The 17,808-nt window shown below is 42.9% G+C and overlaps 1 protein-coding gene across 2 annotated transcripts in view; it reads right to left on the bottom strand.

Moving 5' to 3' along the window:
- Positions 1–13,514: 13,514 nt before the first annotated feature.
- LOC121574818 (contactin-4-like) overlaps positions 13,515–17,808 on the bottom strand; it is a 154,971-nt gene continuing 150,677 nt past the window's right edge. For both annotated transcript variants that reach the window (XM_041887419.2, XM_041887420.2), the window contains exons 20-23: positions 17,331–17,511; positions 16,632–16,744; positions 14,565–14,733; positions 13,515–14,429 (exon numbers count right to left, since the gene is read on the bottom strand). In XM_041887419.2, the coding sequence (XP_041743353.1) occupies positions 14,344–14,429; positions 14,565–14,733; positions 16,632–16,744; positions 17,331–17,511 (549 nt within the window). In that variant the 3' untranslated portion in view covers positions 13,515–14,343. The remainder of the gene's footprint in view (positions 14,430–14,564; positions 14,734–16,631; positions 16,745–17,330; positions 17,512–17,808) is intronic.

Here is a 17,808-nt window from a genome sequence, read left to right as displayed (position 1 = left end):
GCTGCAGAGGATAATTTCATTAGAGTTACCAGCCTCAGAAATTGCAGCCCAAAGAAATGCTTCACAGAGTTCAAGTAACAGACACATCTCAACTGTTCAGAGGAGACTGTGTGAATCAGGCCTTCATGGTCGAATTGCTGCAAAGAAACCACTACTAAAGGACACCAATAAAAAGAAGAGACTTGCTTGTCCAAGAAACACGAGCAATGGACATTAGACCGGTGGAAATCTGTCTTTTGGTCTGATGAGTCCAAATTTGAGATTTTTGGTTCCAACCGCTGTCTTTGTGAGACGCAGAGTAGGTGAACGGATGATCTCCACATGTGTGGTTCCCACCGTGAAGCATGGAGGAGGAGGTGTGATGGTGGGGGAGCTTTGCTGGTGACACTGTCAGTGATTCAAGGCACACTTAACCAGCATGGTTACCACAGCATTCTGCAGCGATATGCCAAACCATCTGGTTTGCGCTTAGTGGAACTTTTTCAACAGGACAATGACCCAACACACCTCCAGGCTGTGTTAGGGCTATTTGACCAAGAAGGAGAGTGATGGAGTGCTGCATCAGATGACCTGCCTCCACAATCCCCCGACCTCAACCCAATTGAGATGGTTTGGGATGAGTAGGACCGCAGAGTGAAGGAAAAGCAGCCAATAACTGCTCAGCATAGGTGGGAACTCCTTCAAGACTGTTGAAAAAGCTTTCCAGGTGAAGCTGGTTGAGAGAATGCCAAGAGTGTGCAAAGCTGTCATCAAGGAAAAGGTTGGCTACTTTGAAGAATCTAAAATATAAAGTATATTTAGATTTGTTTAACACTTTTTTGGTTACTACATGATTCCATATGTGTTATTTCATAGTTTTGATGTCTTCAGTATTATTCTACAATGTAGAAAATAGTAAGAAATCAAGAAAAACCCTTGAATGAGTGTGTGTGTCCAAACTTTTGACTGGTACTGTATAAATGTTGTTATTTATAAATGTTCTTAGCCATGATAAAGTAAAATAAAACAAGCTTAAACTATAGTGATGGACATTAAATAGAAGTAATCCCTTTCTGGTCATATCTTATATGGCACACAAAAGCTACCTCCAGGGATGCATTCCAAGTCAACCATTATGCAATTAGAGGTCTTCACGGGTCCACCCGAACTGAATACCTGAGATCTGAACCGGGACCGGAGCGGGTCCGGGACCAAAATTCCTACTTTTCCCTCGGGTCCGGGTCTATGTAACTACAGCTGATAGACCCGAGTGGACCCGACCACGGCTCTGCACAGCCTATAACATATTTATGTTACTCTAAAAAACATATAGAAGGCCTAGCCAACATAAAGACATATTCATTAACCAGAAGAGCAACTTGGCTGATAAAAATACATTTTTGTCACTCTGGTCCAATCGGGTCTGGTCTAGATCCGGACCCGGTAGGGTACCAGTCGGGTCTATGTCTGGTTGTCGTCGGGTCTGTTTCGGGTCCAGGTCCAACTTTTTAGACCTGAGAAGACCTTTACATGCAATATCTCTAGCTATGTAAACAAAATATTCCATAGTGCTGTACCATAAATGTCCACTGGGTTTATATGTAGAGACATTCTGTGTACCTCTTTGAGGCTTGGAGAAATTACACACTGATGTTTCTACACATTACAAAAACTGACATTACCTCCACTCTGTAATCTGTTAGGGGTCAATGCTATCTGGGATCCTTGGGACATCCCTACCCTAACCTTAACCTTAACCCCTACCCTAACCCTAACCCTTAACCATTTTAAATTTCAACTTCAATGGGGTAGGGACATCCCAATGATTCCGAATAGCACAGACCAATCTGTTATACAACGTGTTAGTAATACAAATCTATCCAGCTCTTGCAAAACATTTAAAACATCTATGCACCTCTATGCAAATCTACTATGTTCTACTGTATTTAAAAAGCCCTTGATACGATTCTCATTATTACTGTATTGTTTTATGCAGCATCCTGTTGATATGAAAAGCATAGCTTTATAATGTAGAGTAACCTTCTCTTCTGTCTGCTATCTGGAGCAGTATTGCATTAATGTTTTACACCTGTCCCCATTCTGTGTGTCTGTGAAGAAAAAAATATAATTAAACACAATCTTAAAATAGAATGTAAAGAGACCTGTTTCAACAACTACATTTTTATAGGATTACTTTATATGTGATTATGATTCATGGTCTTCTCTGAGCCTTACAAAGTAAGTAGTAAGTAACACTAATATAAGTGTAGGCCGTCATTGTAAATAAGAATTTGTTCTTAACTGACTTGCCTAGTTAAATAAAGGTAAAATAAAAAGAATACTTTATTAGCTAAAGCACGGATAGAGAGCAGTATCAGAATGCAGGCATGGAACTATATCAATCTCAATCTATCAACCCTATGGAGTTGACCTTACAGATTGACTTTAAAATATGTACACCTGCCATTCTGCCAATGGCTCCACATTCCTCTATTTGTCATAGCGATCAGTTGATTTGGTACTGCACACACATACACCCATAACCACATACACATACAGTACATCCAATACAAACATATGGTATACATTGTCCTGAACTGAGCATGCTAAGTCCACATAAAGTGTCTGACACACTTAAAACATTTTATCTCGCTGTCAGTAAGGTGATGCTTTCCCTTTGAGTACTAATCCTGTTTAAAATAAAGATTATGGCTCTGTCATAGCTCCCAGTCCTGAGACCAGCTTTATCAGTACGGCACCTTGACTATTCATGTGAATTTGCAGGCCAAGTAGCTCAAGGTGCTACTTTGCAGATTGAGTGCTTTAACCTGGATCTTAGAACTTCTGGGCCCAGCATATTTTTAAACCTGAAAAAAATACTTGCAGATGTTATGTGTGGACTTGAGATCAGGTCTTGGTTATTTCCATAATTCTAAAAGAGATTAACTCCTTTATTAAAGGTCCAATGTAGCTGTTTTTATCTCAATATCAAATCATTTCTGTTCAAAACATTAGGAACACCTGCTCTTTCCATGACATAGACTGACCAGGTGAATCCAGGTGAAAGCTATGATCCCTCCTTATTGATGTCACTTGTTAAATCCATGAAGGGTAGGAGACAGGTTAAAGAAGGATTTTTAAGCCTTGAGACAACTGAGACATGGATTGTGTATGTGTGCCATTCAGAGGGTGAATGGGCAAGACAAAAGATTTAAGTGCTTTTGAACGGGGTATGGTAGCAGTGGCGGCTGGCCGATAGAGGGCGCTAGGGCGCCGCCCCCTTAAATAAAATTATTTAAAAAAATAAAATAAAAAATAAATAAAAATAATAATAATAATAATAAAAACATCAGTATGTCAATATTTGTGTGTTTGAAATATGGAATGCACACAGTAATATGTGTAAGATATGATAGAAAATCATATTCGCAACCTTTCCTCTGCCTGTCAAACGCCTCGTCAGCTCTGGGCGATACAGAAAGTGCCCCGAGGAGGCGGGTCTACGTAGCAGTTAAGCCAATTGCTAATTTAAGATATGAATGTATGACATAAAATGTAGCCAATCAGCGATCTTAAATCGAATCCAAGGAGGGCGATTATTTTATCGCCCCAAGCTCGCCCCTGATAAAATAAGGACCGGGCTCCAGTGGCGCCATTTTTACTAGACGACAATGGCGAGCGCAAACGTTACTCCTCCAAGACCCAACCCTAACTCGGTGAAATCTCTCCTCCAAGATCCGTTTGAGAGGAGAACTTTGTCAGAGAAAGTTCGGGTGAAAGAGCTGGGCCCAGATCAACCTGACCTCTCAATCAGACAGCAGGCTAGCGAGAAAGGGAAGCAGTATATGCGCGCTTCTCCCGTAGCTGGTACACCAGGAAGGCTTGGCTAGCTGGGTGCACTGATGCTAATGCTTTATTTTGCTTTCCGTGCTTGCTTTTTAAAAGCACGGGGTCAGATTCAGCATGGACAGGTACCGGAGTGAGGGATATGAAGCACCTGTCAGAGAAGGTAAAGAAACATGAGAACACCAGGGCACACATGGACAACTCTGTAAAGCTAGCTGTATTAGGAAGGGTGAACATTGCTACGCAGCTGGATGACGGCCACAGGATTGCGGTGAGGAAACACAATGAGGAGGTGGATAAAAACAGGCACATTCTATCCAAAATTATCGATTGTGTGAAGTTATGTGGGGCTTTTGAGTTGGCCTTGCGTGGGCACGAGGAGACTGACTCCTCGGACAACCCCGGCATTTTCCGGGGCTTAGTGGATTTTGTTGCCTCCCTCGACAGTGTGCTGGAGGAGCACCTGAAGACAGATACCATTTTTAAGGGCACGTCAAAGACGATACAGAACGAGCTGTTGGACTGTATGCTGTCAGTGCTTAAGGATTACATCCTGGAGGAAGTAAAGAGTGCTGATTTTATCGCCATTCAAGCTGACGAGACGACTGACGCTTTCCACCCACTGCCAGTTGGTGCTTGTGATACGCTACATCGATGCTAAAAGTAACGTCCCAAGAGCGTTTTTTCGAGTTCATTTTGATCGAGAACGCAACCGCCGACACCATCGCTACAGCGCTGCTGGAGAGGCTCAGCACCATACTCTCACATGGACAAAAGGCCAAACTTATTGCCCAGGCATACGACGGAGCAAGTGTGATGAGGGGGAGCCACCGGCGGAGTGCAGCGTAAAATAGTGGATGTGTACGAAAATGCGCACTACGTCCACTGCTATGCACATCAGCTGAACCTCATCATGCAGCAGGCTACTTCACGCATCCCCAGGATCGGCACTTTCTTTCCGACCTTGCAGGATTTTCTGCTTTCTTCTCCAGGTCTCCCCAAGCGAACCACCGTGCTTGGACGAAGTGGTTGCGCATAGACTCCCAGAGCCTCTACAACACGGTGGAACTTCCACAGTCGCGCTGTAAACACTGTGTACGAGTACAGGGATGACCTCCTAACGTGTTTCCAGACCATCAGAGACTCTGGGAACTTTGATGCCCCGACTGTCAGAGAGCCGGGGGGCTTTGTGAGGATGCTCGAAGACGAGGCTTTCTGTTTTTTCCTGGCACTGTTCCACAAGATCATGCCAAATGTGGACATGCTTTTCAGCCAGCTGCAGAAGAGGAACATCGACCCTGTCTTCATTAAAGGACTTGTCCAGAGGTTCACAGACAGCATGCTAACAATCAGGTAAATAACTATATTTACTATTGGCTGATAAAGATGTTGTTAGAAAGATGAATAGTTCACTTACAACAGTTTAAAAGCCTAAATGTGTCTGGTCATCAAAGTGAGTGATTATCATAGAGCCGTCACAATTATATTTGTTTTAGTATTTTAAAAGGAAAGAGAAGACACAATCAGACGTTGATAATAATGCAGGAAAGTACTACACAGTTTGTAATAATTATTCAGGTGTCCACCAGGTCAATTTCTAGAAGAGGCCTAGTTGTTATTGAAGATTAACTTTATTGCTAAGTGCACAGCAGAACAAAATGATGTTGCATCCCTCTCACAAATGTAATAGAAAAAGGCTTTAAAACGTAATAACATCAGTTAATTATGTACATCACAGGTTAAAAGCAGTTACTAGACATAGTTTGTGTGTATATACACACTATCTGTCTGTCTGTCTGTCTGTCTATATATATATATATATATATATATATATATATATATATATATATATATATATATATAAAAGTCACTGGTTGTGTGTTGAGGGGGAATTACAGTGAGTTAAGAAGTCTGATTGCAAGTTATCAAATTAAACTTTATTTTTTGGACCCAGGGCCTCAATTCCCTCTTTGTGTGGGGACAGCGCATCTGACGAGCAGCAACAGCCCATCAAGCGACGGAGGATGCTGGGACCAGGAGAACAACAGAGGTTGGCTATAGAGGTAAGTTGTGATGTAATTGTCAGTGTTTCCCCCTAGAACTTTTTTCAGGCCTGGTAGTATGTAGCCAAAACCCTGAACAATCAGCACCTTGGTAATCATATACTTGAGTTGGACATAGGCATGTGTCAGTCAGGATCACTTGCATCAAAATAGCTTAATTGCAAATTAAAGCTGATGATGTATCTTTTACAGGTATGTGATACCATCCTGAGTCATGCCAAAGAGAGGTTCTCCTTCACCCAGCACCTCATCAGCGCAACACTATTGCACGGAGAGTTGTTCCCACAACACAGTGTGAAGTTCCCGATACAGCGCTTGAAACAACCGTGGAGGCGTACCCCATGTTGAACAAGGCCAAGCTCAAAACCGAACTGTCCCTCATCTATGAGAACAGTGAGTTCAAGGCTTGTAGTGGTGCAGTGCCCCTGTACCAGTTCTTCATGGAGAACAACCTTCAGAGCACTTTCACAGAGACTGCCAGCCTCCTCAAGATCCTCATCACCACACCCATGACAACTGCTGAGTCAGAAAGGTGCTTCTCTACACTGAAAAGGATCAAGACCTTCCTGAGAAACAGCATGACACAGGATCGCCTGAACGCTCTGGCCATGCTCTCCATGGAGAAGAAACTTGTCAGGGACATTCCTGACTTTAATCAAAGGGTCATTGAGAGGTTTGCCACTCAGAAGGACAGACGGGCAAAATTCCTGTACAAATAAGATGACAGACACACACACACAGAGCAGCTCTGGCCGCATGTTTCTTTGTATATAGTTGACCTTAGCATAAAAAATCCAGTTATATATGGTACTCTAGAAAGTCTTAATAGTGTCTTTGCTAATATTACTGTATATATGTTGTTTTGTATCAATTAATTGTTGCAGTTCTGGAGCACATTAACAATTAGTCACATTTAGTATGATCATAAAATACTGTATGCTATTCTTCCAGTCAAAGGTTTGAGTTCATCCACTTGATATCCATTTCTATATTATACATCCTTTTATACAGTGTAAGATTTCCTATAAACTTTATAATAATTTCATGTTATTGTCCACTTTCCACTCTGTTCTGACAGCATGCCTGTTGCGTTGCCTGTTTACTACCAATGGTGAAAAGTTCACTTTAAATGCAAATGAAAGGCTTGGGTTTGTGTAATATGTTTTTGTGTAAGAATGCCTCAACTTTTTAATATTGGCATTAAATAATTACTGAATGTTTCACTGAGCACTGCTGTCCTGCAGTTTGTGTTAAAATATATCGCGATGGTTACAGGAAAAAAAAAGTATGGCACAGCCCCACCGAGAATATTTTTCACCAGCCGCCACTGTATGGTAGTAGGTGCCAGGCGCACTGGTTTGAGTGTGTCAAAAACTGCAACGCTGCTGGGTTTTTCACGCTCAACAGTTTCCTGTGTGTATCAAGAATGGTCCACCACCCAAAGGACATCCAGCCAATTTGATGCAACTGTGGGAAGCATTGGAGTCAACATGGGCCAGCATCCCTGTGGAACGCTTTCGATACCTTGTAGAGTCCATGCCCCGACGAAGGCTGTTCTGAAGGTGTTCCTAATGTTTTGTACACTCAGTGTATCTATAAAACACAGGAAATCACATTTTCTTTACTGTACTGGGCCTTTAATCACTGATTTCGATATTCAACACACCTTGACAATTCAAAACGTGTATTTCAACATCCACATTTTTTATTTGAACCTCGACAAACTCATTCTATCACCGACATTATTGCAATTCCAGGGAGTTCCTTTAAACCTTGACTCTCCTTTGTGTATATGCAGTGACCTTTCACCATTTCTGTGGGAAATCTGGGCCAAATGTTCTCTGGCTCTATTGCATAAGATCCATTACATGGCCTTAGGAGGCTCTGTCTAATCTGTCCCTACTTGAATTAACTGATCTCTATCTAACATCTATTTAAGTATTGTCAAGAATAAGACTGCTGTGTGTATGATTTAAGACTGACAGTGGATGGGGGAGGGAGGGGCTCCATTGAAATCCAAGAAAAGCATGACTGGGCTGTGAAGGCCAGTAGAAAATGGTGCAGAAATCACTAATGTCACAGATCATAATTATTTTATAGTCTGACAATTACAACATGCAGTTCCTTATAAGATGATATATTATTAACCTAGATCGTTTCTTGATGTATTAACGTAAGTAATGGAGTGATAAATTATTTAGTGCGTGATTGATTGATGGGAATTATTGGTAGATTGAACAATATCTACTTTCCCCATTCACTGTTACCTGTACATCAGTCATCTCTCCCCTCAATCCTCTTACATCAGACTTATTCTCTCAAATATGACAGTAAAGATAACACGAATATACCTTAACTCTGTCAGAGTGAGGAATTTAACTCCACCTGGAGGTCTAGATCATATCTCTTCACAGTTAATGTTACTGTGATAAATACCTATTTTTGAAGGTACTGACAGGATGGTATGTCCCTCTCAGGCTATGAATAATTAATAATCACAATAAGACATCTTTACTATTAATTCACAGTTCATGATCTCTATATTGATGGTGTACTGTGATGAAAAATAATCAGCTAAAAGAGACCTTAATTGTCTGTGCTTTATTTGAGACACACCTTTGTGCAACATAGTGACATATAGGACATTTAACCTTTATTTAACCAGGTTAATACACTGTTTCTATTTTCATTCCTACAATACACCTGCTTCTGTTTTCAGACGGCCTGGTGTCTGCTATGAAATCCCTGGTACTCCTCAGAGTTACAGCAGGTATCAGGAGATTAATGTCCATGTCCAGACACTTACCTGTCAGCCAACATGACAAGATTATTCCTATGTGTGGCTGGCTGGAATACACTTACTCTGCTATGGTGTAGATGTCACGCAGTCTTCATGTCACGCATCTTCTTGGAAATGTTGTCTGTCATGTGATACACAGTACTTTGTTATAATATATACAGTGCATTCGGAAAGTATTCAGAACCCTTGACTGTTTCCACATTTTGTTATGTTACAGCCTTATTCTAAAATGGATTACATTGTTTTTTCCCCTCATCAATCTACACACAATACCCCATAATGACAAAGCAAAAACTGGTTTTTAGAAAGTTTTGCTAATGTATAAAAAATAACAAAAAACTGAAATATCACATTTACATAAGTATTCAGACCCTTTACTCAGTACTTTGTTGAAGCACCTTTGGCAGCGATTACAGACTCGAGTCTTCTTGGGTATGACGCTACAAGCTTGGTACACCTGCATTTGGGGAGTTTCTCCCATTCTTCTCTGCAGATCCTCTCAAGCTCTGTCAGGTTGGATGAGGAGCGTCGCTGCACAGCTATTTTCGGGTCTCTCCAGAGATGTTCGATCGGGTTCAAGTCCGGGCTCTGGCTGGGCCACTCAAGAACATTCAGAGACTTATCCGGAAGACACTCCTGCGTTGTCTTGGCTGTGTGCTTAGGGTCGTTGTCCTGTTGGAAGGTGAACCTTTGCCCCAGTCTGAGGTCCTGAGCGCTCTGGAGCAGATTTCATCAACGATCTCTCTGTACTTTGCTCCGTTCATCTTTCCCTCGATCCTGACAAGTCCTCCAGTCCCTGTCGCTGAAAGACATCCCCACAGCATGATGCTGCCACCACCATGCTTCACCGTAGGGATGGTGCAAGGTTTCCTCCAGACGTGACGATTGGCATTTAGGCCAAAGAGTTCAATCTTGGTTTCATCAGACCAGAGAATTTTGTTTCTCATGGTTAGAGAGTCTTTAGGTGCCTTTTGGCAAACTCCAAGCGGGCTGTCATGTGCTTTTTGCTGAGGAGTGGCTTCCATCTGGCCACTCTACCATAAAGGCCTGATTGGTGGAGTGCTGCAGAGATGGGTGTCCTTCTGGAAGTTTCTCCCATCTCCACAGAGGAACTCTGGAGCTCTTTCAGAGTGACCATCGGGTTCTTGGTCACCTCCCTGACCAAGTCCCTTCTCCCCCAATTGCTCAGTTTGGCCGGGCGGCCAGCTCTAGGAAGAGTCTTGGTGGTTCCAAACTTCTTCCATTTAAGAATGATGGAGGCCACTGTGTTCTTGGGGACCTTCAATTCTGCAGAAATGTTTTGGTACCTTTCCCCAGATCTGTGCCTCGACACAATACTGTCTCGGAGCTCTACGGACAATTCCTTCGACCTCATGGTTTGGTTTTTCCAACTGTGGGACCTTATATAGACAGGTGTGTGCCTTTCCGAATCATGTCCAATCAATTGAATTTACCACAGGTGGACTCCAAACAACATCTCAAGGATGATCAATGGAAATAGGATACACCTGAGCTCAATTTCGAGTCTCATAGCAAAGGGTCTGAATACTTATGTAAATAAGGTATATATATTAATTATTTTACTAAATTAGCAAACTTTTCTAAAAACCGGTTTCGCTTTGTCATTATGGGGTATTGTGTGTAGATTGATGAGGATTTTTTATTTATTTAATCCATTTTAGAATAAGGCTGTAGCATATCAAAATGTGGAAAAAATCTAAGGGTCTGAATACTTTCTGAATGCACTGTATAATTTGCTGACCTAATTTGTCACTGGTAATGTTGAAGTGTAACATAGTAAGAAGGAAATAAAACAATATCACATATCAGCATTCCAATTTCATGCATTCAACATGATAAATTGATTTGGCAGAAGGAAACAACAATTAAACAAATATTTAGTTCGATTTAAAATTGAACTGTGGATTTTCTTTGACACCCGCTATTCCTATTACCTCTGTATTTGCCATTCTAATTGCCTGCTGCAAGTCCATTTGTTTTCTCTGAAAAAAATGTGGAAAACCTTCAATCATGCAGGGCAGCGTTGCTCATCATGAATCTTGCCCTGGAGGCAGCTCTGCAGAGTGGTCACTAGTTGGCACAGCCACAAAGTCATACAATCAGATTTGAAACCTAACTTTAACCACATTGCTGACCCTAATGCCTAACCCTAACCTTTAATTAAAACCAAAAAGCACATTTTTGTTTTTATGACTCTTTACAATTCTTTGCAGCTGGCCCATCTAGTGGAAATCACTCAGTTTTGCCTCCAGAGCAAGATTAATGAAAATAAAGTCAACCTGCTTCAATCATATCATAGTAGTGTCTGCTAAATGATGTAAATGTAAATGTGTTCAATAGAGTTCATACATGAGAATTTCAAAGGTTGATTTTCCTTTCTCACAAGTAATCTAAAACTATATGGAAAATAATCTGTAATTTCTGTATTCATGAGCTATTGATAATTAACAATCAGTATGCACAAGGCATTGAAGGGATCGTGTCCAGGCAACCATATAGATCTGAAGCATAAGATTCACATATTTATTGGTTTCATGTGGGGAAGGTACATCCACACAATACACATACTTTCAGCAGTATTGAGCTGCTTACAAATAACACCCTGGGGTGGCATTAAGGAAAACACTATTTTCTCTTGTTACTTCTCAATGTTTTGACATTAGTGCATCTGATAATAGGGCCATATTAGCAAGAGCACGAAGGTAGTTATTCCCAAGGAATATGTTCTGGGTCTAACCCAAGTAAGGTTCAGTGATATTCTCCATAGACATAACACAATTCATCCTTACCCTAAAATCCACTATACATGTACAGTGGGGAGAACAAGTATTTGATACACTGCCGATTTTGCAGGTTTTCCTACTTACAAAGCATGTAGAGGTCTGTAATTTTGATCATACGTACACTTCAACTGTGAGAGACGGAATCTAAAACAAAAATCCAGAAAATCACATTGTATGATTTTTAAGTAATTAATTTGCATTTTATTGCATGACATAAGTATTTGATACATCAGAAAAGCAGAACTTAATATTTGGTACAGAAACCTTTGTTTGCAATTACAGAGATCATACGTTTCCTGTAGGTCTTGACCAGGTTTGTACACACTGCAGCAGGGATTTTGGCCCACTCCTCCATACAGACCTTCTGTCGCTGGGCAATACGGACTTTCAGCTCCCTCCAAAGATTTTCTATTGGGTTCAGGTCTGGAGACTGGCTAGGCCACTCCAGGACCTTGAGATGCTTCTTACGGAGCCACTCCATAGTTGCTCTGGCTGTGTGTTTCGGGTCGTTGTCATGCTGGAAGACCCAGCCACGACCCATCTTCAATGCTCTTACTGAGGGAAGGAGGTTGTTGGCCAAGATCTCGCGATTCATGGCCCCATCCATCCTCCCCTCAATACGGTGAAGTCATCCTGTCCCCTTTGCAGAAAAGCATCCCCAAAGAATGTTGTTTCCACCTCCATGCTTCACGGTTGGGATGGTGTTCTTGGGGTTGTACTCATCCTTCTTCTTCCTCCAAACACGGCGAGTGGAGTTTAGACCAAAAAGCTCTATTTTTGTCTCATCAGACCACATGACCTTCTCCCATTCCTCCTCTGGATCATCCAGATGGTCATTGGCAAACTTCAGACGGACCTGGACATGCGCTGGCTTGAGCAGGGGGACCTTGCGTGCGCTGCAGGATTTTAATCCATGACGGCGTAGTGTGTTACTAATGGTTTTCTTTGACACTGTGGTCCCAGCTCTCTTCAGGTCATTGACCAGGTCCTGCCGTGTAGTTCTGGGCTGATCCCTCACCTTCCTCATGATCATTGATGCCCCACGAGGTGAGAGCTTGCATGGAGCCCCAGACCGAGGGTGATTGACCGTCATCTTGAACTTCTTCCATTTTCTAATAATTGCGCCAACAGTTGTTGCCTTCTCACCAAGCTGCTTGCCTATTGTCCTGTAGCCCATCCCAGCCTTGTGCAGGTCTACAATTTTATCACTGATGTCCTTACACAGCTCTCTGGTCTTGGACATTGTGGAGAGGTTGGAGTCTGTTTAATTGAGTGTGTGGACAGGTGTCTTTTATACAGGTAACGAGTTCAAACAGGTGCAGTTAATACAGGTAATGAGTGGAGAACAGGAGGGCTTCTTAAAGAAAAACTAACAGGTCTGTGAGAGCCGGAATTCTTACTGGTTGGTAGGTGATCAAATACTTATGTCATGCAATAAAATGCAAATTAATTACCTAAAAATCATACAATGTGATTTTCTGGATTTTTGTCTCTCACAGTTGAAGTGTACCTATGATACAAATTACAGACCTCTACATGCTTTGTAAGTAGGAAAACCTGCAAAATCGGCAGTGTATCAAATACTTGTTCTCCCCACTGTATATAATCATGATTTGTTAGACTCTAACTGCCACTTTCATTAGTTTCATTAGTCCTCTGCCAGTTGCAGGGCATCAAATCCAATTCAGGTTATTCAATTCTGATTGAAACAATCCAAATTGCATGCATGGACTGACACTACAGGAGTTGGATTTGTTCATTTTATGCTAGCCAAGGACCAAAGTATTCAGTTAAATATTGATCATGTTCAAAAATAAAACCTGGGTGAGGGAAAGCACAGCAGCCATGCTGTCAATGTCGTGTACCTACCTGTTGGTAACCATTAATGCAGGGGATGTCACACTGACTCCTGTGAATGATGGCTGTCATTCTCCCTGGCACTTTCAAAATGGTACAGAAATCTAAAATGAAAACACATTTAAAATAGACATTTCAATGTGAAACATTTTATTCAGTCTCAATTACATCTCACAGAGATACATTTAGTTTGTTAATACAATAGTATTAAAAGGCTTATGCAACACCTAAAATATATCACATTTATGGTAAATCAACAAAAAAAGGAGCTATCAAGCACACAACTTGAAATATATTGATTACAAAACATTAGAAAACGAAGAAAGAGTTAAATTAATGGAAAATATTAGAGAAAATCTTCCCCAGGTATCAACAAACATTAAGATGTTTTTTTTTGTCTAGTTCTGTATATTGATCCAAGATGTATGTGATGGTCATATTGACCATGATGATACTGTTAAATGTTGATGATAGAATATGTAAAACCTCAAGAACGTCCGAATACCACAGAACTGGGATTCTTTTTCACAGAATTTGCTGAATATTGACGGCCGCCAGACAGACGATATACAGTAACTGTGCTTCATGAAGGAATTAAAGGACAACCTCTGAGTGAACCATGGTCGTTTCAACAGTTGAGTCATCGTAACAGAACGTTTACTGTACAATAACAAACAGGTCACACAGAACACAGGGATGAGGCACAAATAGGCTAGGCTCATGTAGATTGTTCTAATATTTGACAATCTTCTCATATGTAAAGCCTATCCTTTCTGTGTAAAATCTAGAAATAAAACACTCAAAAGCCTGGTTGACAAATTAATACAAAAATGCATACAATTATAAGGCAATGCAGCTGCGTTGAATACTCTAAATAGTAAGCTGTTGATTTCACATTCTTGAGAAGTGAATGCTACACATAAAATAACAATAATGTTATCCTTTGCTGAGTACATGACTCTCAAAGTTAGAGTTCATAAAAGGCATTTTTAAGTTATAAAGTTAACCTTGAAAGTATAAAAAACATAACTACACATATGTTCCTTGGAGCTGAGTTGAAATGGCCGTTTGAGTTAAGACCTGAAAAAGACAAAGACACATTAACAAGCATACCTGGGTGACTCGTAGTTATGAGACAGACATTTGTTGAAGGCACTTTGGAAACCCAAAAGTTCATCCTGTGAATGGTGAAAGACAAAAAATGTAATCTCTTACTGGACATCTTTGGGATCCTGATGGGGCCACTGCTGCTGCCATCCCCTCCACCACTCAAGGCTTTGATCTCAATGAGGTAGTCCTCACCAGAGGGGACCTGCAGCTCCACGCTGGTCCTGTTGGTCTCCACCATGCTGGTCTTCCCAAGCCAGTTCTGACGGTACACCACCTTGATACGGGAGAGGGAATATCATGGCGAGTATCTGATGTCAACAAAAGTAGTTTGACCTTAACAAGAAATTACAGATTTATGGATAATGCCACTGTACTGTTTCTTTGAAGAAAGAGAAGCTGCTTCTCAGAGAAAGCAAAACTCTTCAGAAAAAGAAAGAGTATTTTCTTGTGCAGCCAAATAGTCTTAAGAAATGTATTGTATATTTTCTGCAGGCTCTTTCCAGAGGATGCCATGAATTGCAAATTATAGAATGAGGTGTTAGTGTGGCCCCCTGTGGCACTCAGTGGAGGCTGGTGGAGCCCTGTGGGGCTCAGTGGAGGCTGGTGTCTCCCTGTAGTGCTCAGTAGAGTCTGGTGGCTCCCTGTAGCGCTCAGTAGAGGCTGGTGTCTCCCTGTAGCGCTCAGTAGAGGCTGGTGTCTCCCTGTGGCGCTCAGTGGAGGCTGGTGGATCCTTGTGGGCCTCAGTGGAGGCTGGTGGACCCCTGTGGGCCTCAGTGGAGGCTGGTGGAGCCCTGTAGCGCTCAGGGGAGGCTGGTGGAGCCATGTGGCGCTCAGTGGAGGCTGGTGGACCCCTGTGGGCCTCAGTGGCTGGTGTCTCCCTGTGGTGTTCTGTGGAGGCTGGTATGGCCCCCTGTGGCACTCAGTGGAGGCTGGTGTCTCCCTGTGGTGCTCAGTGGAGGCTGGTGGACCCCTGTGGGCCTCAGTGGAGGCTGGTGGAGCCCTGTGGGGCTCAGTGGAGGCTGGTATGGCCCCCTGTGGCACTCAGTGGAGGCTGGTGTGGCCCTGTGGGGCACAGTGGAGCCTGGTGTCTCCCTGTAGCGCTCAGTAGAGGCTGGTGTCCCCCTGTGGGCCTCAGTGGAGGCTGGTGGACCCATGTAGCGCTCAGTAGAGGCTGGTGGACCCATGTAGCGCTCAGTAGAGGCTGGTGTCTCCCTGTGGCGCTCAGTGGAGGCTGGTGGACCCCTGTGGGCCTCAGTGGAGGCTGGTGGACCCCTGTGGGCCTCAGTGGAGGCTGGTGGAGCCCTGTAGCGCTCAGGGGAGGCTGGTGGAGCCCTGTGGCGCTCAGTGGAGGCTGGTGGACCCCTGTGGGCCTCAGTGGAGGCTGGTGTCTCCCTGTGGTGCTCTGTGGAGGCTGGTATGGCCCCCTGTGGCACTCAGTGGAGGCTGGTGTCTCCCTGTGGCGCTCAGTGGAGGCTGGTGGACCCCTGTGGGCCTCAGTGGAGGCTGGTGGAGCCCTGTGGGGCTCAGTGGAGGCTGGTATGGCCCCCTGTGGCAGTCAGTGGAGGCTGGTGTGGCCCCCATGTGGCGCTCAGTGGAGGCTGATGTCTGAATGTGGAGCTTCAAAGGCTCCCAGCTGCTTCCTCACCTTCTCTCTCATATCTCTGAGCCACGTCAGAAAATGTATACTTTAAAAGAAAGCAGGACCTTTTCTGAATCATAATCCTCTGCTGAATGCTCCAAGAGTTCAGATACCCAGGATGACATGAAACACTTCCCGTTACGCAGGTTGAAATACAGCAGGTCTTTTTACTACTGCGCATTCAGAGAGATCGAGAGGCAGGAATCTTGACTGAATGTATCAACAACCATCAACAAGGTCACATTTTGCGTGTTCACATATCGAAATGTTGCAGATGATCAATCAACCTACTCAGTGCAAAACCAGCACAATGGAGAAATAGGTTTGTTTTGGGTCATATCACTGGGAACAGACCTTTTAATTTTGTACGGCCAGACAGAGACAATCCGTATGTGACACTGAAAGTGCTGAGGTTTATATTTCCACAGCGACCACGGAGTCATTTATAGAGAACATAGAGGCTGAGGTTAGCCAAGAAACTGCATTTGTTTCCTAGTTTTCAAAGATTCTGCTATTCCATTGACAACACTCACCTTGTATCCTGTCACCTCAGACTCATTTCCCATTGCCTTGACATGCTCCCACTTTAAAAAGATCTTGGAGTTGGTCAAGTTCCACTCAATATTCCCTGGAGGTTGACTTGGTGCTGAAAGATATGCAATCATATAGCCACACGAGTTAGTCACGTAAAATTCCATCAATAGCTGAAATAACTCCTAAATTACTTTCTCACTTTAATCATCCCCTTATCGCTTCTGAATTAAGGAAATCTCGACTAGAATGGAACAAGAAAGCAGATTGCTTTGAGATAGAGTTAATGGTTGAATAATTGCCTCCAACTCTGATAAGCTCATAAGCACGCCTCCTCTCCTTGAGTCGTCAAGACAAACAGCATCTTGTCACAGATTTTCGTAATTTTTTTAAAGAGGGCCCTGCTAATTCACCTTGTAGGTATAACATAATCCAATTCCATCTGTTAGTCTTGCAGTCAACATGCAGTCAAGAATATACCCAGATGACTGTGTTTCGTCTCAGCAGTGCTGTTGATGTCGAGTATTCACAGAGGCTCTAAAGTCATTGAAGTTGTATTGTATCCTGCTGCATTTTACCACAATTCGATTAATGTAAAACTCTGCGGGATATGCAGGCTTCATGAACGTGAAAGCAGACTTGTAAAGAGAGAAATGCTCAAATTGCATGTGACAGCTATCCCATCTCAGAGAAAAACTCACGTGGTTTCTTGGTGGTGACTTTGACTGCGGGGCTAGAAGGCCCGGCTCCAGCGCTGTTCTGGGCCCTGACTGAGATCAGATACAACGTACTTCCCATGAGTCCAGAGAGAAGGGCCACAGTGTCCGTGACCTTCACCATCTCAGCATCGCTCTCCTGCACCCCCTCCTCCCAACAAAGGACCTGGAACCAAAGACATTAAGGTTATTCCAGACCTCCCGGCATCATTAGAAACACTTCCAGCACTGTTGTTTGTTGATTTATTTCTGGACCTGATGAACAGGGGCTGTGAGTGAACAATGAAGGTCAAGTAACCAGGGCCTTCCCTATAGCCAGCCAGTCCTGGGCTATACTAAGGGAAGAATGGGTAAGATCCTCTAGGTGTTCTGTCATGAGGGACGATGTTTGTTGTGGAGGAAATTGACATATGATGTTCACACTTGTGAGGCGTGATTCATAGAACACTACTCAGGCAGGGTA

Source organism: Coregonus clupeaformis, chromosome 10 (assembly GCF_020615455.1).
Source record: "Coregonus clupeaformis isolate EN_2021a chromosome 10, ASM2061545v1, whole genome shotgun sequence".
Taxonomy (NCBI): domain Eukaryota; kingdom Metazoa; phylum Chordata; class Actinopteri; order Salmoniformes; family Salmonidae; genus Coregonus; species Coregonus clupeaformis.
The sequence above is the reverse complement of the archived record's forward strand: the minus strand, read 5'-3'. Positions and strand labels throughout refer to the sequence as shown.